Raw genomic sequence first — 26,507 nt, 5'->3', positions numbered from 1 at the left:
TCTTTCAAAAAGTATTTATAAAGCTATCATAGTATTGATATCAAATAACAACAAAGATAAAGGAAACAACCTACAGACAAATATTATTTAGGAATATTAATTAACTCTAAACAATATATTATTAAACAGAATAGTGGAGCACATTAAATAATAATATATCATATCTAAGATGAGTTACTCCAGGTATACAAAGAGCTTAATATTAGAAAATCTAATAGTATAATTTGTGCTAATAAATTAAAAGAGAAAAATTGTACTATTATCTCCATAGATAGTAAAAGGCATTCAATAAAATTTAGCATCTACTCTTGTTTTTAAAATCTCTCAGTAAAACATGGATTGATAATTTGTCATATAATTTGCTCAGTATACTTTTTCCAGCTAAGAAAAAAGCTGATAAATCAAGTAAATTATGAATATATTTACAGATATAGTAGCGAACACTGAGAGATTAAATAACCAACTAAGATGAGGTCATGGAGTGGGGGTTGGGAAGGAAAGGAAAATGTACTGATTTTATAATTACTCATTATAGGAAGTAAAGTACACAGATAGATGTAATAGAAGACACTTAAAAGTAAGACCCTGAAGGATAAACTTTTCCTGATTTCTTGCTCCAGATTTAACAATGTTTTCCAAACAAAGCTAAGGTTATTTATAGGAATACAAAAATATCCAGCACTGAACAAAGCAAAATTTACAATGTCTAGTGTTCAATCAAAAATCATCAGGCATTTAAAGCTGCAGGAAAAGAGCCAACATTGAGGAGAAAAAGAAAACTAGATGGACCCAGAAATGACACAGATGATGAAGTAGTAGACAAAGACATTGAAGCAGTTACCATACCTTTATCTTGAATGTTCAAGAACCTAGAAAAAGAGTGAACATGTTAAGTAGAGACAATGGAAGATATTTAAAAAGTCCTCAGTTAAATTTCTAGAGATGAAAATGACAACGTCTGAGGTCAAAAATACGCCAGATGAATTAACAGCAGATTGAATACTGTGGAAGAAAAGATGCATAGACTTGAAGACAGCAGTAGAAACTATTCAAAGTGAACCTGAGGGAGAGTCAGTGAGCTGTGGGACAACTCCAATACAGGTAACTGGCATCTGCAGAGGAGAGTAGAAAGGGTGAATAGAGAGATGAAAAAAAAATTTGAAGATTTGTATATTTATACAATGGAATACTACTCAGCCATAAAAACTGACAACATAACGCCATTTGCAGCAACATGGATGCTCCTGGAGAATGTCATTCTAAGTGAAGTAAGCCAGAAAGAGAAAGAAAAATACCATATGAGATCGCTCATATGTGGAGTCTAAAAAAAAAAAACACAAACAAAGCATAAATACAAAACAGAAATAGACTCACAGACATAGAATACAAACTTGTGGTTGCTAAGGGGGTGGAGGGTGGGAAGGGATAGACTGGGATTTCAGAACTGTAGAATAGATAAAAAAGATTATACTGTATAGCACAGGGAAATATATACAAGATCTTATGGTAGCTCACAGAGAAAAAAATGTGACAATGAATATATATATATGTTCATGTATAACTGAAAAATTGTGCTCTACACTGGAATTTGATACAACATTATAAAATGATTATAAATCGATAAAAAAGGTTAAAAAAATATTTGAAGAAATAATGGCCAAACCTTTTTCAAATTTAATAAAAATTACAAATTCAAGATCTAAGAATATCAATTAATTCCAACCACAAAAAAAAAAAAAAATCAAGAAAGGCACCTAACAAAAATCTTGCAGGAACTGACAAACTTTTCTAATAGTAAATGTTTTAGGCTAGTGGGCCACATGTGGTCTCTGTTGCATATTCTTTTTCTTTTCTAATTTTTATTTTATGTATGTATGTATGTATGTATGTATGTATGTATGTATGTATGTATTTAAGGAAGTACAGTCAGTTACAATGTGTCAATTTCTGGTGTACAGCACAATGTCCAGTCATGCATATACATACATATATTCATTTTCATATATTTTTTCATTAAAGGTTATTACAAGATATTGAATGTAGTTCCTTGTGCTATACAGAAGGAACTTTTAAAAAAAATTTTATATATAGTGGCTAACATTTGCAAATCTCAAACTCCCAAATGTATCCCTTCCCACCCCTTTCCCCGGGAGCCACAATTGTTTACTGTGTCTGTGAGTCTATTTTATAGATGAGTCCATAGTGTCTTTTGTTTTATTCCACATATGAGTGATGTCATATGGTATTTTTCTTTCTCTTTCTGGCTTGCTTCCTAATTTTTAAAATGGGATTTCAAAATTGTAGAATAGATAAACAAGATTATACTGTATTGCACAGGGGAATATACACAAGATCTTATGGTAGCTCACAGAGAAAAACATGTGACAATGAATATATATATGTTCATGTATAACTGAAAAATTGTGCTCGACACTGGAATTTGACACAACATTGTAAAATGATTATAAATCAATAAAAAATGTTAAAAAAAAAAAAAAAAAGCTCTCCAGAGAAACACCCCTGTCAAGAAGTGTGAAAGTCAAGGAGACCTCCTTTACACTTACTGTTATCTTTAAAAAGTTAATGCCAAATCTTTAAAAAAAAAATTAAAAATAAATGCATAAAAAGCACACTTAACTCAAAGGCCATAACAATGCAGGATTTGGCCCATGGGCTATTGTTTGCTGACTTCTAATGAAAGCAAAAATATTGTGTTGTGGATTTATAACCTAGAAGTAGAAGTAAAATTGTGCAAAGCCCGGGAGGACAGAAACGCAAATGTGCTGGTGTAAGGTTTATTTTCAACCCCCGAAGTGGTATAACAGTACTTGGAGGTAGACTGTGTGGAGGTAAGACAAGTTCTATAAACCCTAAAGCAAAAAACCAAAAACCCAAAATAGAGTTATAGTTATTGAGCCATCAAAAAAATAGATTCATTTAAAATACTCATTTCATAAGAAGGGAGAATAAGAGGAAAAGGGTAACAAAGGACAGGTGGAACAGAAAGAAGACACATAGCAAGATGGCAGATTTAAACCCAATTATATCAATAATCACAAGAAATATAAATGGTCTAAACACCCCAGTTAAAAGGCAGAGTTTGTCAGATTGGACAAAAATGACCCAGCTGTGTGCTGTCTACAGATATTCACTCTAAATTTAAGGGCAGAGATAGTTTAAAAGTAAAAGAATGGAGAAAGATAGTCCATGTGAACACTAATCAGAAGGAAGCTGGAGTGGCTGTGTTCATATAAGACACAATGGATTTCAGAGCAAAGACTGTTCTCAGAGATGAAGAGTTCATTTCAAGTAGACAGCTTCCCCACGTTTCCCCGCGTTTCCCCTCTAGCTTTCTTTGTCCCCCATTCCTTAAAATCCTCTCTCTACCGTTCCCTATCTCTACATGTGGAAGAAAAAACTCGACTCACACCAGTCAATTCTCCAACTCTCCAAACAAGTCCTACAATTCAGTTCTAACGTTAACTGCCTGGAATTAGTGCAGACCCCACAGGTTTAGAGTTTAATCCCACAGACGGCCCCCACTTCAGCTGCCAGTCACAAGCCCCACATTGTCCACCTACACTTCTGACCAGCTGGTTGTAAATCAGATTCCCACGACCCCCTCCTTGAGTTCCCTACCTTGCTATAATGGCTCACAGAACTCAGGGAGCACTTACATTTACTGCTTTATCATAAAGGATGTAAACAAACAGCCAGATGAAGAGGTACACAGGGCAATGTCTGGAGGGGCCCTGAGCACAAGGACTTCTGTCCCTGTGGAGCTGGTGTGCCGCCCTTTTGGTACATGGATATACTCACCAACCCGGAAGCTCTCTGAACCCCGTAGTTTAAGGTTTTATGGAGGATCCATTATGTAGGCACCATTGATCAAATCACTGGTGATTAACTCCATCTCCAACCTGTCTCCCCTCCCCGGAGGCTGGGGAATGGGTGATGAGTTTGCTCTGGAATAAGTTTAACATTTGGAAAATTGATTCACAAGAATGTCGTCTTTTTCGTTCTCTGTATTTGATCAGGAACCTTGGAATGATGGTGTGTTCCTCCCTGTGTGATTTTGGTGGGATCATCACCCCCTTTCTGGTCTTCAGGCTGATGGAGGTTTGGCACGGTTTGCCCCTCGCTTTGTTTGGTAAGACTTCATGAAACGTTTATCCTTCCTTCTTTCCAGCCCAGTGTGAATAGCAACACATATTAATATATAGTAACACAATGTTAATATATAGTAACTATAATATATGTATTATACATAATATGTGTTATAGTTATACATAAACTATATGCTACATGTTATTTTATGTACAATATATTACAGTTACTATATAAACACTATTATGTATAAATTATGATTACTATAAATACTTTATTATAGCCTATCAATATAGTAATATATATATAGAAGCTTGTCAGAATTGAGCTTCATATTGTTCTTGAGGTCTCTGAATCAACAAAGCCCCCAATACCTAAACATCAGGTACGTGGAGCTTTATGCTCACGTCAAAGTAAAATGAAGGCCACATGCCCTTTTCTTATTCTGCCGTCTCCCCAGTTACCCGACTGCTGTAATTTTCTAGATGTTCCTGACCTTATGTGTCCCTTACACGCGTGTCACCTAGGCATCTCTTTAGTTAGCTGTCATCACCTGCGAATGGTATTGGCCATGCTCTAACGGCTCCATGTGAAATCTGTCTTGTCTGAAGCGGTGGTGGGGCTGGTTGCCGGGGGATTGACGCTGCTTCTTCCGGAGACCAAGGGGGTCGCTTTGCCTGAGACCATCGAGGATGTGGAGAACCTGCGGAGGTGAGCCGGGCTGCTGGGGGACGCCGAGGGCCACGTTAGACCTGCCTTCCCACGTCATGAACACCCCCCATCTCCTTTCTCTTAAGGGTTAGGAGAGCTTTACAGGTATTGTCAGCCTTCTATTTCTCCCAGAGCTGCTGTAGAGAGAAACAAAACACAGTAACCATTGGCTTAAAAGGATAGACAGGAGAGCATGAGCGTGCGTTTCTGATGACAGTCGCCTGGTCCAAACTGTGAGACAGAGCGATGTGTCTGTCATACTGACCACCCGGGTCACCCAGCTCCCTAACTCACCCCAGGAGCTGAGAGCTCTGAGTTGGGAGCTATTTTTAAATCAATCGCCTGTCCTTTTAGCAATTGTTGGTTCAGATACTTTAGTGACTTTCTTCACAAAGAAGAACGGCTTAAAACTTTCCTTCTTGTGATGAGGACAAGGGCTTCAATGGAGTCTCAGATTCTACTCTTGAAGCAGTAAAAAAAGGAAGAGAGTGTTTGTTGAGGTGGTCGTTAGGCTCCGTTCCACGGAGTCCACAGCGAGGACACATGCGTCCCTGGCAGGCAGGGAGAAGAGACTCTGTGGGGCCGTTAAGGCCTGGGTTCAGCCTGGCTGTGGTCGCTTACTTGGCCACGTGACTTTGGGAATGTCATTGAACCTTGCAGAACCTTAATTTCCTTGCCTGAAAAATAGCCACAATAGCACTTAACTTAGAGGGCTGCTGTGAGAATTCAGTGAGATGAGGTAGGTGGCAGTGACTAATCCACTGCCGGGCACGTAGTAGGTATTCCATAAATCCTAGGTTTTCTCCATTCTTCCTGCTTATTGTGTGACCTCCTCAGTGATTCCTAAGCTTAGTACGCAGAAGAATCACAAAAGGAGCTTGCTCAGGCGCAGATTCCTGGGCCTTCTAGGTTTTTGACTTGGTACATGGATGGGGGAGCCCGGGAACCTGCACTTTAAAGGACGCTGTCCGTTCAAGCCCTCTATGCACCTCGCTTTGAGAAATTCTGCATTTCTCAGTACTGATAAGGGACAAATACCCTATTTTAATTTGAACCCATTTTTGTAATTGCTGACAGTGTGCTTCTTTTTGGTCCCCAGAGGTAGACGTATATAGCTGATATTGACTATCTGATTTTAAAGTGTTTCAGTATAATTTGTTAATAGGCGTGTTGACATCTTTTAGGATGTTTTGTTCATCCCTTTGCCCCATCATCATAGACCTGCCTGGGGAGGTCAGGGGCTTCTGTTCTGAGCCCCACACCTCCCTGGGCACCCTCTGTTCTGGACGATGCCCTTCATAATGTGTAATAATCACTTGTTTCATATATGTCTTCTCCACTGTACTAATTCCATAAATAGTAGCCACAGTCCATGGCGAGAGAGATCATTTCAATTACATCTTCTTCCCGACTTTCTAGGAAGAACCGTCAGGGGCTGGGAGGAAGGGTCACGCTAGCTAACAGGGCGCTCACAGTGCGTCAGCCTCACCGAAAGCTTCAGGTGCCTTCTCACCCCGCCCTCTCAAAGCACTGTGAGGCAGCTACTGTTAAACCCACTCTACCAAGGAAGGAAATAATGACAGATACCCCCAAACCCCCGGCTTCAAAATGGCACGTTGACTGTCCGATGATGGAGGGGGACCGTGACACAACAGATGGCTCTGCTTCAAGGGACAGCCAGCTCTTTCTGCAAAGGGCCAGGGAGCAGATATTTCGGTCTTTGGGGCCATCTAATCTCTGCCGCCGCCCTCATTTCTGCCCTTTCAACAAGAAAGCACCTGTGGGCAGTACATAAATGAATCAGGGTGGCTGGGTTCTGGCTTTATTTATTGACGTTTGGATTTGGATAAATTTGAATTTCATCTCCTTTTCAAGTGTCCAGAAATGATATTTTATTTTTAATTTTTAAAAACTATTTTAAAATGTAAGAAACCATTCTTAGCACACGGGTCACAGCAAAATAAGCAGAGAGCCAGAACCAACCCTTCCCTCCTGTATCATTTGCTATCCTATTCTCAGCTTTTTTCAGACTTCTCCCGTGTACAGCTTTGCAATGGTTTCTTAATCAAGATGTTATTTATTTTAACTTAAATTTTTATTTTTGTTTGCTACAGGAAAGCAAAGCCCAAAGAAAACACGATTTACATTCAGATCCAAACATCAGAACATCCAAATAGCACCTGAGAGAGATGCTTCCCTGGGGACCAGGTGGCAGAGATGAGGACAGAGTTACTATCTGAAGGAATGGTCGGAAGTCCACCTGCCCCTGTACTCTTCCTCGTACTTGCCTGCCCCCAAACCAATACCAATTCTAAAGAACATGAAGCGTCTTTTCTTTCCCCTTCCCTTCCCTTCCCTTCCCTTCCCTTCCCTTTCCTTTCCATCTCTTAAAGCCCTGGCTATCTTTTATCTACTTATCCTTTTTAGTGAGAGTAATTGGTACTTAATCATCTGAAGTATTTTGAAGATCCAATAGAATTAAATGCTGCTATAAAAGAAGCCTCTGTAACTGACTTCCTAGAATAAAGTATTGTTTTATTCACTCTCTGAAAGAAAATGTTTTTGTATTTGTAGGTACTTATGTTGGCAAAAGTGTTTCAACACATAGGTTTCCTGGAGGGAACTTGGTTTTTAAATATAGTGACTTCACCAGCAAACCCCAATCACATTTCCACACGTAGAATGAAGTAAAGCATGCTCCTCATTCAAAGGCCAGAATTTCTATGACCTTTTTTGGGGAAGACGTTTCTGGCACCTACATTCCAGGAATACTTTATTCTGTTTCACTCTTGGCTTTGGTTCTTGTTGGTGATTCTAGAAGGTGAACTCAGATGCCAGCTCTGGAATATCACAGTGAAGATATCAAGAAGAAGAGTTCAGCCTACTGCGAGTTAGCAGTAAGCGGTTCAAGTTCTGGTTCAAGATGTGATGTCGTTCCTGGCGTGCACAAAAACCTTATTTGAAAATTTCTTTACCTGGGAGACAAGCCACAAAGACCACATGATGGGCACCCTTCAGAGCGCACTGGGGACAAAAAGACTCTAATGCAAATTGGAGGCACGATGAAGGACGTGTGCTTGTATTGCAAACTCTCCTGGCGGGACTGGCTCAGGCAGGGTGTGGCCTCAGGGACTTGGGCTCTTCCTGTTCCGTCCTGGGCAGCATCTGACTTTCCTTTGAGAATGAACATTGGCTTCTCAGAAACCTGAATCTGTGCCCTTAGCAAAAACAAAAAAAAAGAAATCAACTTATACTTCAATTAAAAATTAAAAATAAAGAATTAAAAATCCAAACCCAAAACACATCTGGACACATGGAGCACTTCATTTCAGCTTCTCCCAAGCAGAGTCCTGACTCTGTATCTTATCTTTCCGACCATAACACTTACACTCTTTCTTGGTAACAAATATGTAAATTGCAAGCTTTGAATCATTTTTTCAAATACGTATAAAAAATGCCCTTTCAAATCTTAGAATCTTTTGGCAAAACTTCTGAGGAAGGCTTTAGACAGAGAGGGGTCATTATTAAAAATCCACAGTGAACCTCCAACTTTCTGCTTGGAAGACATGTCTAGACCAACTAGATGTGTGCGGTTCTGTAGGAGAAGCAGGTCTGAGTTTAATTGAAAAGCACGAGGGTTTAGATTCCTAGTGCGGTTTGTCTGATCCGGGCAGGAGTGTGTGTCTGCGGGTCCAGGAGCAGCTCCTCCTGGTGAGGGAAGAAAGTCTGAGTGTTGCCCTGTGTGTCAAGAGGTGACACTGGGCCTCCTCCCTTCCTGCCTTCCTGGCTGTGGATACAACAGAGCCTAAGTCAGTCCCGAGTGGGTGGGGTGAAGGGCACAGATGGCGTCTGAACACGTGGAGAGACTGGGAGGTGGGACGCAGTCCTGGGGAAGCAGAAGCTCCTGGTAAGGGCAAGGCGGCCAGGGGGCCCTGCTTCCCGGCAGCTGTGCCGTCTAAGCACGAGCTGAGCACCTGCTGGGTGCCTCGGTCACCCTCTCAGAAAGGCCCGAAGGCAGCTGCAGGGTGTGCTGGGAATAGCGCCCACGTGAGAATTCACAGTAGGAACAGAGCCTTTTAAGGCAATTTAGGTCATATTGTTGGACGTGGAGGAGCAGCACTGGCCAACCTTACAAACTGATGGGGGGATTTGAGGGTCTGGAAAATCGCCTCCCCAGTCCTGCCCCAACATTTCCTTCAGTGTCTAGAATCCAGCCTTCAGAGATCCTGTGGCTCCTGGGATGGGAGGAGGCGGAAGAAAAGCAGGAGGGGTGGGGCCGCTTGTCAGGCAGGAGCAGAGTGGGGACCGGAGGTGCAGGGACAGCGCCTGCAGAGGGCGGGGTGATCACGGGGCAAGAAGCCTCACTCTCAGCCCCATTCCCCAGGGCAGAGAGTGGCCGGAGAGCTGCAGCGTTCTCTCACAGAGGGGGTCAGAGCTGGATGTGATTCCAACGCCTCCTCCACCAGCTACTAATCTAATGGCCTCCATCAAGTTCCTGAACTGTGTGAGCCTCTGTGTCCTCCAGACACCCACCCGCTAGTGGGTTGTGAGGATGCTGGGATGCTGTGAGAAGCTGGCAGGAAGCTGGGGAGCGCCTCCCAGGTCGAGGTAGTCACCCAGCCTCCCTGCCACTTGGTCCCCAATTTGTATTGTACTGGGGACCTGCAGATCTCCAGCTGGAGATGGAACTGAGCCATCTGACCAGCTGACTCCCTGCAGCTGGTTGCTAAGGGCAGAGCATCCTATTGTTCACCCCACTTCTTCCTCCTCCTTGCAGGTGAAGCTTCAATGTCTGATGTTTTGAGATGTCTGTGGAACAAAAGAGATGGTCAGTGCGGGTCTCTGAGAAGGGCCCTGGGCTCTGGGCACGCCTACTCTGCATTGGCTCCCAGGGGGTGCATTAGTCTGGGTTATATCTGACCGTAACAGAAACCCCTAAATATCAGAGGCGTAAACGAGATTTAAGTTTCTTTCTTTCTCATACTCAAGAAGTTCAAGGACAGCCATACAGCTCTGGCTGGAGGCACAGGGACAGGCCCAGGTGCTGCTGGCTCCTTGCTCTGCTAGGCAGGGCTTCCCAGGTCCCAGGTGGCTGCTGGGACCTGCCCATCATCTGCACACACACTGCAGGGGCGGGGCGCAGCGAGGAGGACAGCCTTCCTTTAAGGACATTTCCTTGGAAGAACAGGGGTTTGAGATAAAAACCAAGTTGGAGAAAAACAAGGTTACATTTCTCACACATTTGAATTTTATGGCCAGAGAACTCATGGAGTCATGCCATCCAAATGGGTCTGTGAGTGAACATTTTTCCCTTGGGGACACATGGTTCTGATTCGTTTTAATGACTGCATAGTAAGACATTGTGCAACAGAAGTTATTCAGCCGTTTCTGTTTTCTGTTCCTAGAATTTTGGTCCCCTTCCCTGGAATATGAATGATGGGGTTTTCTGTTGGCTCTCCGGCCCCATCTCATTTGTCACATCCCTTCTGCTGGGACTGACTTTCCTTGGGGGTGGCCAGGGGGACTGTGAGGACGGCAGCTTGGCACCATCTCCTGGTCAGGCTTTCTCTCCAGGGCATCTGCCCTTGGCCATCCTCCATAAACATTCCCAAACTCCAGCCTGCACCGTCTCTTCCTTGCGTTTGTCAGAATGTCCAAATCAGTACACAATCTATTTCTGTACTTTCAAGCATTTTGTGTACTAAACATATTTTTCTTGCTGAACCAAATCCTACTTGTCTCATCTTTTGAATTCATTTTGCTCTCTCTCCATTACATGTCACATTGCACATGACGTTACATATAAAATCATCACAAACATACATGACTGCACGTGAAGTTTCTCAATGAGGTACATTTCCCAAGCAGATCAGTTACAAATTTTGCTCTGTCTTAATGAAATAACTGCCCTCCTATTAGATAACGTACTTACTGCTCTGACGCAAGCAAAAATGTCCTGACTTCCTGCCCTTGGGGAATGTGGAGTGAGGGGCGCTTTTGCTGTCTCCACTCCCCTTGGGGAGTGACAGAGTAGATCCCAGGGACCAAACGGCCGATTGTTTAGTAGGTTTGTCTCTCTAGGACCTTTTGGGAGTGGAAGGTGGGTTGGGAAGAAGACAAGGAAACAAAGAGATGGCTAATCTGCTACCCAGATTTCTGTAAAGCTCAAAGCTGCCTTCGAGATTAAACATGGAGGGACAAAGGGGATCTTTAGAAGAAGGGAAGGAAGCTAGAAAGACGGCATGAGAATAAGGTGCATATTTGACCAGATGAGCCCCTCAGAGGTCAGGCAGTTCCCACGCCTCTCCCTGCCACCTCCTTGACTTGTCCAGAGGGAAGCCAGGACACGGAAGATGGACAGATGCCCTTCAGCTGGCTCAGCTCACTTCTGACAATGGCAGGGTGACGTCTGTCATCCTCATCCTCTCACCCCAACCACACCCCCTTCCACGGCGTTTTTCCCCAGCTGCCCAAGAACCAAAGGGCTCACTGTTGCCAATGGTCCGAAAGAAAAGGCGCCACCTGCTTCTCATGCAGACCCAGGCTGGTGATGTCAGGCCCAGCCTTCGCTGGTTCCGGGAGGGCGTAACAGGGCATTTTAAGAGCTAAAGAACAGCTGAGAAGAGAAGTGGGTGGCACACGAGCCCGTCTTCTAACCTCTTCAAGCCAGACTCTAGTTTTGTTTCCATCTAGTCCCAGACTAGATGTCTGGACTATTTAGAGGATCGTGCTTGGTCATTCAGTTCCCCTCATTTAGGAAAACCTTCTCAGTGTCCATTTGTGCCTCGGGGACCCTCTGGTTGTAGTAAAATGTTCATCCCCTTTCCTGGCCTAGATGTCCACCACCCCAGCCTTGGTCTCCCATCTCTGTGACTTCTTCTCCAAGTGCTGAGGTCCCCTTCTGACCCCAAATCTGTAATTTACTGTGTCCAGCCTGACAGCCCAGACCTCTCTCTAACTGTTCAAGGAACGTTTGGTTTTTATCTGTTCTGGTATCATAGCCCAGTCATTAATATTATTAATAAGATCTAGAATTGTCCTTCATTTAAAAAATACTCTTTAAACATTGCCTGTGTAAGGCAAGGCTTTGTGCCCTGATCTTAGTCTCAGTCCAAATTTGAACTTTCGGCCAAGTGTCTTGAAAATATTTGTAATTTCACTCAGTGACTGAGGCTGCCTCTAATATTGCTCTGCCTGTAGCCAGAGCCTGTGGGGCCATCTCGTGTGCAGTCCTAGTGGCCAGTTTTTAGTCTCGCATACACAATTTGCTTAAAAGAAATTAAGATTCCAAGAAGGGCTGCTGTGGCTAGGCCTAGGGACAGGAAAAATTCAAAATTCAAAAGGGTGGGGAAATGTTTTTGCCAAAGAGAATGTTTTTGCCCATCAAAGATGACCAAGGTTGTGTTAAAAAGACAAAGAAACCTAAACATGGGGGGTCCATGATGGCCAAGCAGGGACAATTTTAACATCAAAACAGTCATTATAGTCAATTGGAACAAGCTGAGACTATAAAAAGAGTCAAGTCCGTGATAATACTTAAAAGGAACAAATAATAGGAATTATGCCAAGGAAAAAGCACACATGAGTTTCTAATAAAGTTTATAGGGCATTCTGTTCGTTGTTCAACACGACTAATGTGACTTTGCCACTCAAGTTGCGATTAACACCCAGGTTAAGAGTCACAAGTATGAAACAGATGTGGAAAGGTCCTCACACATGCTTAAATACATATCATGTCTATGATTTGACCTTATTAAATTAAAACAAAGTGGCCATCCAGAATTAAACTAACCTGGAAACCAAAGTCAAATCTTTCAGGGCCTCAATCCAAGATGAAGACGACAGGTCTGGAGTAGAGAACACAGACCTGCCTGGTCCACGGGGGAAAAGATGACGTGTGCGGCATGGAGGGCTAGCTGGTGGTGAGTGGCCAGAGCCCTGGGGCACTGCCCCCGCTGTGACCCGTGGGCCTGACTGTCCAACAAGCCAAGAAGTTGTGCCTGGGGCAGAACTATCACCTTCTAAGATTAAAAAAATTTCAAAATGATACAATTTCTTAACTCATACTGAAAAATTAGAAATTATGAGACTGTCCCTTCCTGCCTTATCAATCACACTCTAACAGCAACGATAGTCAGACCTTCAGGTGGCACTGTGAATCAGGCTAGGACCTTGAAAAGCTCAAATTCTTAACGGCACAAGCTCTCCCCACTTCCTCCTGCTACTGTGGACACAGTCAGGGAGGGTGAGGACAGGTGCTGGTCAGACAGTGAATGGCCCACGATCCAGAGAGACCTGGTGAAGCCCAACTTCATGGGACTGCGTGGTACACCACTGAGGAGGAAGTCCAAACATGTACTTCGATTATTGAATTGGAAGACAATAATCAGACATGTGCACCAAAAATAACACGTATTTTTTTAATCGAAGTACAGTCAGTTTACAATGTTGTGTCAATTTCTGGTGTACAGCATATTTCAGTCATGCACACACATACATACACTCATTTTCATATTCTTTTTCATTATAGGTTACTACAAGATATTGAACACATTTCCCTGTGCTATACAGCAGAAACTTGTTGTTTATCTATTTTATATATTTTAGTTATTATCTGCAAATCTTAAACTCCCAGTTTATCCCTTCCCACCCCTTTTCCCCTCTGGTAACTGTAAGTTTGTTTTCTGTCTGTGAGTCTGTTTCTGTTTGGTAAATAAGTTCATTTGTGTTTTGTTTCGTTTTGATTCTACATATGAGCAATATCGTATGGTATTTTCCTTTCTCTTTCTGGCTTACTTCACTTAGAATGACAATCTCCAGGTCCACCCATGTTGCTTTAAATGGCATTATTTATTCTTTTTATAAAATAGCTTCTTCTTCTCCTTCTACTTCTTCTTCTTCTTTTTTCAGAAAACTTGAATGAATCACTTGATGCTAATCCACTAAATACAATTAGCCAAAAGGCTACTCGGGAAGGGGGCAGAATAAGGTGGAAAACCTGTGACCCAACTCAAGGGCACGAAGAATTACTGTCTGGGGATTTGGGAAATAAAACTGATGACACACTGTCATTTGGAATTGGGAGGTTCTGGAAGATTTCCCTTTTCCAGTATGGTCCCTGTGGACCAGCTGCTCCTGACATGGTTGTGATTGTTCAAAGCTGGAGACTCAGCCCACGACATCTGACCCCTGGTGTTCTGGGTCCCAAATCAAAGGCTGCTCTTTGATGAGAAAGATAGATTTCCAGGACAAACGAGACTACCTCACTCCAAAGGCTCGTGTAAGACATAGAAGTGGCCCTTGAAAGCTTTTCCTCTGCTGGCTTTGTTCTAAAGGACAGTTGTGCAATATTGGACCATACTTGTCTACAGGGAAAAGCTGGATAATTCTAGCATTTATTGCAGGAATCCTGGTTAATTCAAATTAAAAGTAGCATATTTTCTGCCAATGCTGGTATGCAAGCCACTGCACAGAAGAAAGCAGAGATGCTAATTGATGGTAAGTTAAAGAAAATGGTGCACTTGGTAATGACAAAAAAAAAAAAAAATTAACACCAAAGAAATACAGTGAATGAATTAATGATCCATCTAAGACTAATGAATGGTGGTCTCCCAATGGGGACAGTGAAAAATGCTCTTGACCTAAGAATTGTTGGATCATACAGGATAATCATGATTATTGGGATATACAACCAGACCTCTCTCACCCACATCCCCATACTCACTTTGTCTTGGGTAAATAAAGGCCAGAATCAAGGGATACGATGCCCCAAGAAGTCTCTTAGCTGCTTCCATCCATTGATCAATCCATCAATCCAACCATCCACCATTAATTCACTCAGTCATTGATTGACCATCTACTATGTGCTAGACAGTTTTAGGGACTGGGGATCCAGTTAGAGGAGAAGAAAGACAAGATCTCTTGCCCTTAAAGAACTTAAATTCTAGTTGTGGGAGACAGACTAAAAATAAACAATGATCGAAGTAATTTCCGAAGAAAATTAAGTCCCCGGGGACAAGGGAAGCAGAAAGATTTGGGTGGATCCCTGCTGGGCTAATTTAGTTTAAGTAATTGTGTAATAATTTTTTTCTTTTTTCTTGACTAGAGAATATAGATACATTTATACCTTGATTCCTGAATGAGTGTATATCCCTTTTTGCCAACTGAGGGATGATTAAAAATATATGTAAATTGTTGGGGGGAGGGTATAGCTCAGTGATAGAGTGCATGCTTAGCATGCAAGAGATCCTGGGTTCAATCCCCAGTACCTCCATTAAAAATAAATAAATACATACATAAATAGATAAATCTAATTACTTTCCCTGAAAATAAAATTTATTATTATTATTATTATTACTATTATTATTATTATTATTATTATTATTATTATTATTATTATATTGTTATTAACCAAAAACATGTAAATTCTTTTATTCAATGTTCTTAAAGACTTTTCTGCCTCTTGGTTACAACACCCCTTCCCCAATCTATTTAGACAGAGAGTTATGTCTTAGTTTACTGTTCTTGTCTGGTAAGGTTTATTAACATTAAACCTCAGGGAGTCTGTGAGTGAATTTCTTTATCAAACTACAACTTTTGCCTTCTCAACTTTCAACTGCTGGAGTGGAATGGCCTCCCAATTTCCAAATTTCAACCCTAGGCAGTGGGCACACTATTTTATTTGTCTTCCTCTAGTGGGAACAACAGCTCAGGGCCCCACACCTGCTCTTGTAATGCAAGTAATATTGAGATATTGTTTGGACGTTGCATTTAACTAGGAAAAATGAGTGGGTGGAATCCTTTAACCAACATCAGACTCTTGATGCTCGAACGTTTCCATCTCATCGTGAGCAAAAGTATCAAAGAGCAGTCTGGCCAGAGATGGGTGGAAACCCAATTTGCAGCATATTTAAACTCTTCTAATACCCCCTTGTCTGTACCTGCAAACTTTGAAGAATGACCCACACACTCTTTGTGTGACTATGGTGGTGGCCTTTCCATTTAATAATAAGAAACACACTCCAGGAAACTAGCTTAGCTACTAATTCTGGGAAAGATTGTAGATTTCATATTCAAAAAAGACACGAGCAGAGAAAACATAAGCAAACGTTGGGAAGATTTAGAAGGTCAGGAGGAAGTGATGAACCTGAGATACCATAGCCAAGATTTCCTTTTAAAAGAGTTCCCCTCACCAAAAAAGGGAAATTTTAAGAAAATCTCTAATTCCTGTCCTCTCCAAGTTTCTAGAAGATAATGAAGTCATGAAAAGGGAAAAAAAAATGTTAATAGATACACCACTTTTAGAAGAAAAACATCTGGCACGGCAGCAGAGACACACTGAATATTACAGAAAACTGAGTTAGTGAATTTGAAGATGAGCTTGAGAAGTTCTGCTAGAATGCAGAGGGAAGTGGCAGCCAGCGAGCACGGAGGGTAAAAGGTGAGAGAGTCAAAGAGAGCGGACACCGCAGATGCAATGCACACACGTAGAGCGGAAATGGTCAGTATTAAACTTCTTGTTGTTTTCCCCTACGCTTCAGGTCTTGTCTGAGTTCCACGGAAAGCAGGGGAGTACTTTGGTCAGGGATGGAATCTGGAAGAAGCTGGGAGTGTGGGGAGGGGAAGGGGGCAGGGAACTCATTCCAGATTGTAATGGAATGAACTCATTCCAGAAGGACCCCACGGGGCCTTCCTGGGACAGACCTCCCCCCTCCATATCCTCTGCTGTAGCTCCTCTCTGAAGTATCTAGACAATACTATCTCATGCATATTTCCTGAGCTTTTTAGACGTTAAAAACCACCACCCATAGAAGAATTGAACTACTCGACGATCATGAGCACGTGGCCCCCAGACCTTCTGGTACCTCGGGATGGATGGTGTAGACCGCCCTGCTACCTCAACATCAACCAATCAGGGAGCTGTGCATGAGCTGATCATGCACCCTGGACACTCGTCTCTCACTGGGCCTTTAAATATGCTTTGCTGAAATGCTCTGGGCAGTTTGGGGTTTTCCTGGGCATGAGCCACCCCATCTTCCTTGCTCAGCCCTGCAGTAAACCTTTCTCTGCTCCAAACTGATGGGTTGTTTGGCCTCATGGTGCATCCGGCACTGGAACTTGGTACTTGGTATTACATTTGGTAATAAGATGGCAGAGATGTGGTGATATCCAGAATTATTGGATCAAGACAAAAGACCTAATGTAATCACACCAAAGTTACCATGGAGACAGTCCTGAACACCCCTAGAAGATGGGGAATTCCAACAATGCCCTCCAATTTACATCAAATGCATTCTGGTTGAATTATTAAAATGTGGCAAATAGAATCATTTAAAATCCCAGAAGACGATATGGGTCAACATTTATATAATTTTGGTTTGGGGAAGACCTTCTAAACATAATACCAATCAATAAGCCATGAAGGAAAACACATATAGGTTTGTCTACTGAAATTTTAAAAATTTCTATATGTGAAAAATCCCAAATAAAAACCTAAAAGTCCAATGACCAACCCCAAGACACAATCTGGATTCCATGCCAATCAAAGAGTTATTACTCTTAACATATGAAAGGCTCTTATTGATTAATAAGGAAAAGTGGAATATCTCCCAAAAGAAAATGGGCAAAGGGCAGAAATTAATCACATCACAGTAAAAAGAAAATTGCCGAGAAACATGAAAACGTGTTCAACCTCAATGCTCAAAGAAACACAGGCAAAACAACTGTGAAGTGTGATCTTTTGCTGGTTCACTTTGCAAAACCATGTGTGCACGCGTGTGTGTGCGGATGTGAGGGAAAGAGGCCGCGCGAGAGAAACTGGGTGTAGCAAGGACGAGGGAAGACACACTCTCCCGGAGTGTGTTGGTGGAATTAATTTGTAACATATTCTGAAGGACAATTGGATAGATGCAGCCAAAGTCTTTCAATGGCATCACTTAGCTAATAAACGGAAACATCTCTCTCACCTCGGCAATAGCCCTGCTCTCAGCCCTCCTCTCTACTGTTTCAGCTTGCCTGCGGCTGCAGACACAGAGTAACGGCAGGAAAGACAATTCCAGCCTCCCTCAGGCCTTCCTCACTTCTCCTGGACCCTGTCTGACCTCCTCATCTACTCTCTTACTCACCGCAGCGCGATGATGTACCTAGTTTGAGCTGTTTGAGAGAATCCTGTTTAATCAGTTTTAATGGGATTTCATTTCATTAGGGACACTTGGCCTGAATCACTCTCCTCTTCTCTGGGATTCTTTAGAAGGAATCGCTCCCCTGGTTAAAGTTGGCCAAGTTTTCTGGAGCCAAATTTATAAGAAGGGAAGGGGACTCTCTTTAGAACTCCCTTTGTCCTCTCATTCAGTTAACAACTGCCCCACTGCACTTCTCGTTGAATAGCATCCTCTTGCCCCTAGAACAGAGAAGACCATTGTTTTCAAATGTGTTTGAGCTGAGATAATAGTGTGTCAGTGTCTGGCCCTGGGCGGTCATTTCCCACTTAGGACAGTTGGAGACAGCCAGGCTGGGCTTTGGAGGAGGCCCCTGAAAACGCCGGCAGCTGCTCTCCTTTGAAGACCCAGGGATGAACTTTTCCTGGCCTCCCAACTCACACTGCAAAGGAAAAAGCAGCCTAGGTTGTCAGCTAGGAGAAGAGGTTTTTGTGCATTTTGTACCAACCCTTGTTGACAGGGGGCCCTAAACAGAGCCTGTGGGAGTGGGTGGAGTTCTGGGACTCTCCTGAGTGTGAGGGTCCCAGCCACAGGACGTGGGACATGAAACATGGAACATGGGGCTGTGGGGAACGCTACGCAGGTGGGAGCAGCCTCCCACACAAGAGTCAGCCAACATCGAAGCCGTTTATGACAGCTGATGCTCAGAGTCTAAATGGTTGATGCACAAAGATCTTTGCAAGACACACATTTACACAAATAAATACCATACGATAAAATTAGAACAAGTGTGTTGGTGGCTGTCAACATGAGTATGAATGGGAAACTGAAGAAAAATATGATTTATTGAAAAATATTTTTTAATACAGGTCTCTGCCTTTTCCAGAGTGTGTTTCTTGATGATACAAAATGATTCTGGTGGGAGGGTACAGCTCAGTGGTAGAGCACGTGCCTAGCATGCACGAGGTCCTGGGTTCAATCCCCAGTAACTCCATCACACACACACACACAAAATAAACAAATAAACCTAATTACCCCCCAAATTTGAAATTAAATAAAATAAGATTTAAAAAATTAACTTTAAAAAAGGCAAAAAAAAAAGAGATTCTGTACAAGGCCTGTGGGCTATTAAATAGAAAGGCCGTCATCTCAGCCACACACACACAATTGTGTCCATCTAGAAGGTGGAGTCCTTGTGCACTATTGGCGGGAACGTAAAATGTGCAGCTGCTCTGGAAGACAGCGTGGCAGTTCCTCAAAAACTGAGTCTGAATCACCATATGCCCAGCAGTCCCACGTCTGGGTATGATCCCGAAAGAAGTGGAAGCAGCAGTGTGTTGAAGAGATACTTGTCCACCCGTGTCCACAGCACCACTACTGATGGTAGCCACGCAGTGGAAGCAACCCGTGTCCACTGATCAGTGAATGGACAGACAAACGTGCTTGCACTTACAACGGAATATTATTCAGCCTCAAAGAGGAAGGAAATTCTGATATTTTCAGCAACATGGTTGGACCTTGAGGACAATATGCTAAGTGAAATAAACCTGCAAAAAGACAAATACTGTGTGATCCCACTGTCATGAGGGACCTGGGGTCATCACATTCACAGAGACAGAAAGTAGATGGTGGTCTCCAGGGCCTGGGCGGAGGGGAAATGGGGAGTCTTAATGGGCACAGAGTTTCAGTTTAGGGAGATGAGAGTCCTGGAGGTGGATGGTGGTGATGACTGGACAACAGTGTGAGTGCACTTCATGCCCCTGAACTGAAGGGTGATCAGGATAGTAAACATTATATGCTTTTCACTACAGTGCTCAGGTGAGTTTTCCCCACACGTGGCAAAGTCTCAAGCAACCGATGGAGTTAGGTTATCTCCGACCTGTGACTCCCATCCAGTTATTTCGCTTCCCCTGCAAATCTCAGCGGAAGTCCACCTTGGGTCCCGGACAAGGTCTGGCCTCCCTGGGGCACTTGTTTCTCCTTCTGGGCTGCCGATCGTTAAGCAGGCACTCTGTGTCAGTCCTTGTGCTGGCTGAGTGTGTGCAAGTCGCCATTTTAACCTAACTCCTTGTTGACCGCGTTCTCTTCTGCTACAGCTTGAACTCCGTGATCCAGGAATAGCACCTTCTTGTCCCATGTTGACTCTCTATGCCCAATACAGGACATGCGCACAGCGGACACTTCATAAGCACTGGTCAAATAAATGCTGCTGTGAACATCAATAAGGCGTCTACTTTTGCACTGCCCCGTAGATTTTAATCCCTTTTTTCTTGTGCACTGTGATTGGCAGAGGTTTTTCAGTAAGACCTACAGACCACATTGAGAGGAACAGTTCTAAAACTAGAAGCTCTTAAAACTATTCATGGCAAATTCCTTTTAGCTGCTCTCAGTCTTGTCAGAATCTCCAACATTCATCTCTGGTAGATTCTAGTGGGTTTAAGCCCTGGCCTTGTGTTTTGTCAGGACTTCCCAGCATCGAAATATAAATGGGAAACAACCATGAATGTCCTTTCAGATATTTTGTTACAGTATCTTTCTCCAAGAGAAGAAAAGGCTCACACCTTGGAGTGCACAATAGCCAAATATAGGTTATCTTGATTTAGACTGACCCCCAAAAGGTGCCATGAAGTCTGTGGTTCACCAAAGGTCTGTAGATGGAAGAGAATGTATGTTTCCCCCTGGACATTTCTTTTGCTCTGCTCTTGTAGCTGCTCTGGCTGGTCCCACTGTGGTGACAGCTCATGCCACAGCCATGGGCTAGCCTCACAGTACATCAGATATTTAAAGGGATTTGTCTTCTTGTGGCTTTAGTCCCAGAAGCAGCTGTCAGAACACATTAGTTTAGTTAATCAAAGCTGGCCATTTAAAACTTTGTTGGTTAATACTTGATTTTTTTTTAGTAGTTTCTGAGGTTAGTGAGAAACATTCTTGCTCTTTTGTTTAATCACATTGATTTGGTTTAGTTGTAACGTATGCAATCTTCTTTTCCATCCTCAATACCAGAACTTTTGTTTTATAAAAGTATGTCAAAAAAAGAAGACGTGTTATTTATTCTGTCATATTTTCAAGTAATCATTACCAGATTTTTATTATCATCACCTGATTTAAGCCAGTCAAAACAAATAGTCCATTGGATCCAATTGCTTTCCAATTTTTAAGGACTATTGGGTGAACTGAACTACGGTTGCTTCTTTCTTAATGAGTCAAGAGAGCTTGAACCTTCAGTGACCAAGGAAACCACAACTGCTCCCATGCCCTTTTTTCCTTTAAACTACAGTTTGTTTGCTTTCATAGAATAGGAGCTTGCAAGATCTTTCTTTCCTTGGCTGTTAACTGGCTTGATTAGTAATTACATTGTATTTTACCCTGGTTAGGAAAATACATTTCACTTGAATAAAATGGAATGGTAGTTATTTGCTCCAGTTACTGGATCAAATGCAGTTAAGAAAGACCCCAAATTATGTTTAAATACAATAAATATTGATTTAATATTATTAAATATTATTGTGAATTGTTCTTTAAAGCTAATTAGATCTTTAAAATGTACTTAACTGAATTTTGTTTTTTAACAGCATACATACATACGTGTGTGTATATGTGTGTGTGCGTTTGTATGTGTGTATGTGTGTGTGTGTGTGTGTCTATGTGTGTGTGTGAGGTGCACATTAAAAGCAAGGAAATGGGAGGGACAAAAATCTGGAATAGTTGTTACTTTGTCCAGATGGGGGCTGGACCAGGGATGGGGTCAAGAAGGAAATCTTTATTGGCGACCCATCTATCACATATGCATGTACTTTTGTATACACCAAATACTGCCTAACGAATATTTTCTAAAAACTGCACACATGACAGAAAATGGAGGAAATGCCCTAATTATGAAGAAGAGCATTAAAAATTACCACTACCTGGAAACTGAGCTCTATTCTTCTTTTAACTATTTTGGATGAAAGTGTTTCTAAAATGCCTTATATTTTTTCTTGCTTTCCAAAGGAGTACTTACAAAGTACTCGAACCCTGTTTTTATGATATCTGGTTGTTTTGGGTGTAAAAATTATTGTGTGGTTCTCTAGGGTACTGATGGCCTCAGGGCCTCCAGCCCTGCTCCTGGACCTTCCCGTGTGAAGTGTCCCCAGGCTGCACTGTGTGTGGGGTTAGTTTCCAGTGCGTTTGTTCTCTTAGATTGTTGTGGGATGTCTCATCACTACCCTCTTTTTAAATTCCTCTTTAACCTCTGGTCCCATATTTAACAGGCATCCTTTTTTTTTTTTTTTCCCCCTTCCTAAAACCCTCTCTTATCTGCCTGCTTCTCCATCTCCAGTTCAGGCCAGCACTTGGGGCTCCATGCCTCCGGCCACCCATCCTTTCTCTCCTGCCCAGCTCTCTGCCCACAAGGTTGAGGTTGAGCACCCCTGGCTGCCTTCCCCACTCCTGCACACGCTGCACCTCAACCACCCACGGCATTGCCCCCAGACCAGCTGCTATCTCCCCACAAAACACACTTTCTCCTTTGTCTGTGGATTCCATGCACTGGAGCTAAGTGTCAGCTCCCTGGGTGGTGGGGAGACATGTCCCCGCTCAGCAAGCAAGACCAGCTCTGGTTTGGGGAGCCCCGGCCCATCCTTCCTGCTCGTTCTTGCTCTGTACACCATGCTGTCATTACCCAGCTATTTCCTCCATCCACCTTGTTCGTCTTGTCTGGGTGCCTGACGTGATTGGTTAGTAGTCCGTGGTTAGCCCTCCGGTGTGGCGGGGCATTGCAGGGACAATGCTGAGCTGGGTACAGCCCAGTTTGTTGTGTTTGAACTGGGCCCCTCCTGGGTTGTGAACTAGGGGGCTCAGGGCCTGGGTGGGCTCTATGCCTCCGGCTGTCCCTGACCCCAGGAGTTCTGCATGATGTGAAAATCGTCACTGAGCATCTGTGGCTACATCCCTTGTAACATTCCACATGCTTTCCTGGGCATGAGAGATGGCTTTAGAAAACGTGCAGGTAAGATATGAAGATACGGGCCTTTTCAGAATTCTTATCAAAATCTAAAGATGATAAACATTTTTGTCATCGGGAGTTAAGATCTCCATAAGAAATGCTGTCTGCAGGAAGCCCTCAGGACACCTCAGTGGTGACATCTGGAGCTGGGAAGGGAGTTCTGGGCCAGAGCCATTGACTTGGAAATCGAAGCTGGCACCTGGTGTTCAGAGTTACTGCTTTTTAAGAGTTTCTGGGCCCACAAGCACTGAAGTGACCGAATGCCCAACAGCACTGGGATGGAGACCACCAGCTCCCACAGGGCAGCCAGACTGGTTTCCAGGATTAACATCCTCTGCCCCCACAGGTCGCTTTGTAACAGAGCCATAGGTGTCTCTTTCAATAAGGGGCCAGAGGGGGAGATTGCTTGGTGTCAGAGGGCCCTGGATTAGCCAGAGAGGGTGGGCCTGGGGAGGGAGGAGAGGCAGCCCAGGGACAAGGGAACCTGGGACGTGGTTGCTTCAGTTTTGCCAGGGCCAGTTGTGTTAGATGTGGTGTCCCTGCAGGCTCCCCGCCTGAGGAAAAGCACTCGCGGTGCAAGATTTGTTGCCCTCTGGGCTGGGCGGGGAAGACCCAGATGAAGGCACATGGGTGCCACACAAACCCGACAATTACAGCAGCCGGAGAGTGATGGACGAGTGTGTCTCTGACTCCGCGTCTTCTTGCCTTAAAGCAACTGTTGCCAGAGACATCTGAAAGTAAACTTGAGCCCAAGACCCATTTGTCTGACGACATAAAGTAGATTCAGACTGTTGTGGGAAAGAAGCCTTTGCCAAGTCACTTTTGATTCCAGGACTTAATGGGGGTCACTCAGGCTCGCAGCTCTAGGGTCCCGGTTACCCATGGATCCTGTGCTAAGACCTGCCAAACAGGGCAAACGGAAGAGCGTTTTATTCTTGGGGTTTGATCAGGGTATTGGGTTACACACCTTGTCCTGTTCATCAGGGCTTGTGTGAGAGAAATAAAGAAAATTCTATGTTTTGTTTCAAATATCAGCATTGGGCTGAGGAGAAGCTCACGCAACCGGCCTCTACTGAACCAGTTTGCAGGATTACCCCTCTGTGAGGGCTAATTTCGTGTCAACTTGACTGGGCCCTGGGGTGCCGACTGAACATTAGTCCTGGGTGCATCTGTGAGGGTGTTTCTGGAGGAGCTCGGCGCTGGAAGCGGTGGCCTCAGTCAAGGAGATGCCCTCCCTGGCCTGAGTGGGTGTCATTCAGTCCCTCGAGGGCCTGGGCCAAACAAGAAGTGGAGGAAGGAAAACAGCCCCCTGCCCGCCGGCCTCCCTTCCTGCCCAACCGTTGAGCTGGAACACCTGTTTTCTGCACGTGGACTGGGAGTTCCTGCGTCGGCTGCCCTGGTCCTCAGGCCTTCAGACTTGGACTGAATGGTACTGGCTTTCCTGGGTCTCTAGCTTGTCGACAGCAGATCGTGGGACTTCTCAGCCTTTGTAATCATGTAAGCCAAAATTTCCTTTAGCGTGTGTGTGTGTGTGTGTGTGTGTGTGTGTGTGTGTCTGTGTGTGTGTTCTGTTTCTCTGGGGAACCCTGACTGGCACACTTCCCCTCTGTGAAACCAGCTGACAAACCCTCAGCTCGGCTTGGTGGCCCCATTCTGGCGTGCTCACCCATCTACACCTGCTAGTTGAGTTACAGGCTGACCAAGGGTCAGTTAGACTTGTTCCTAAATCTGTGTCTTCCCTTGAACTTGGTATTGTAGCGAGCAGCCCGCTGCCCTTTCACTTACAGGTTGCCTCTCAGAGTCTGCATGGCCAACTTATTTCTTTTCCTCAAGGGTGCTGGGGACTTTGGGGATCACCAGGCCCCAAACACACCTGAGGCTGCTGGGTTCCAGGAGGTCGGCAGCCCAGCCCACCCCCGGGCGTAGTGGGGGGACCTACGGGAGGCCACGTCCATGAACGCACTGACATGATGTTAGCTGTTTTTCTTCTTTTTAATCTGACTTCTTACCTGTTTGCCTGACTGTAAAAAATGGTGTTGAATTCCAGACACACAGAAAAGGAATGTGGAGTTTAGATTGTTAATATTATTCGCCTCTCTGTGTTATTTTTTTTTAATTGAAGTATAGTTGATTCATTATTTGTAGATTTTGTGTATGTGTGTGGACATTTTCTGGGCCCCTATAGCATTTACTTTTTAAAAATACTGTATTTTTAATCATTAATTTTTAAAACCTTATTTTGAAATAACTATAGATTTACAGGAAGTCTCAAAGATAGCACAGAGAGGTCCTGGATTCCCTCCAGCTGGTTTCCCCCAACAGTTTACGTTTTATCTAATCATAGCATAATATCAAAACCAGGAAATTGACATTGGTGCAATATGTGAGTATAGTTGGGTGTCATTTTATCACATGAGCAGATTTATGTAATCACTACCATCATTAACCACTAATCTGTTTTCCATCTCAATAGTTCTTCCGTTCATGAATGACTGAGATTGGCTTTTATCGCTCAGCTTAATGCCCTTGAGATCTGCCCCAGCTGTGTGTGTATTGTTGCTTTGTTACTTTGTCTTGTTGGGGAGTATTTCTTGGTATGAAGGACATTTTGGTTATTTCCAGATTTTGTCTATTACAGATAAAAACTGCCATAAGCAATTGTGTATGAAATTCTGTGTGAACATGTGTTTCCCTTCTGTGGGATAAATGCCCAGGAATGCAATTACTAGGTGATGTTGCAAGCGCATGTTTAATTTTTTAAGAAACTATTTTTCAGAGTTAATCATTTATTTTTAAAAACAGCATGAACATGCCATACACATGCATGTGAAAACATAAAAGTGCAAGAATTACAGAAAAATCTAAAGTCTTTCCTCGTGTACTGCCCAGTCTCAGATCACCTCCCCCTAGATCATTAGATGTACAGCCCCTCGTTCTTACATTACTCTTCCAAAGCTCATCTTTGCCCTTCATCGTGGAAGTCTTTCTATGGAGGAGCTAGAAATCATTTTCATTCCTTTTTAACTGGTAAGTCAATATACCATAGTTTATGTAAGCATTTTTCATATTTAAGGACTTTTGTTATTTCCAATTTTTGCCGTCATCAACAAATGACACAAATGAATACTTCTGAGATGGTTCTGTGCACACGTTTGTGTTTCTCAAAGATAGAGACCTAGGAGTGAGATTGTTGGGTCACAGATATGCATGTTTCTAACGTTGATGGATGCTGACAAATTGCTTTCCTAAAGAATGTACCAATTAATACTCCTGCTAGCGAAGCATGAAAGTTTCTTCATCTCTGCATACACACTTAATATTTTCCATTTTATTGTGCTGTTAATTTTATTAATTAATCCGATGAATAAAAATATTTCACTGGTATTTGTATTTCCCTGATTAACAATGAGAATACACATGTTTTATTTTCAATAACTTAACCTTTTTTTGATGCTACTTCTATAAATAACTTGGTATTCTTGGACCATTATTTTTTTCTAATGGAGTGTTTAAAGGATTGTCTTTTCCTTACTGATTTTTAGTAGCTC

General features: G+C 43.2%; 1 protein-coding gene across 1 annotated transcript in view; it reads left to right on the top strand.

The window, feature by feature from the left end:
* Positions 1 to 7,363, top strand: part of LOC105077370 (solute carrier family 22 member 1) — a 32,247-nt gene extending 24,884 nt beyond the window's left edge. The window contains exons 9-11 of the mRNA XM_010965777.3: positions 4,038 to 4,150; positions 4,719 to 4,818; positions 6,933 to 7,363. Coding sequence (XP_010964079.2) covers positions 4,038 to 4,150; positions 4,719 to 4,818; positions 6,933 to 7,002 — 283 coding nt within the window. The 3' untranslated portion in view covers positions 7,003 to 7,363. The remainder of the gene's footprint in view (positions 1 to 4,037; positions 4,151 to 4,718; positions 4,819 to 6,932) is intronic.
* The last annotated feature ends 19,144 nt before the right edge of the window (positions 7,364 to 26,507 follow it).

Source organism: Camelus bactrianus, chromosome 8, assembly GCF_048773025.1.
Source record: "Camelus bactrianus isolate YW-2024 breed Bactrian camel chromosome 8, ASM4877302v1, whole genome shotgun sequence".
In the NCBI taxonomy this organism is placed as follows: domain Eukaryota; kingdom Metazoa; phylum Chordata; class Mammalia; order Artiodactyla; family Camelidae; genus Camelus; species Camelus bactrianus.
This window is presented reverse-complemented; position numbering and strand designations above follow the sequence as displayed.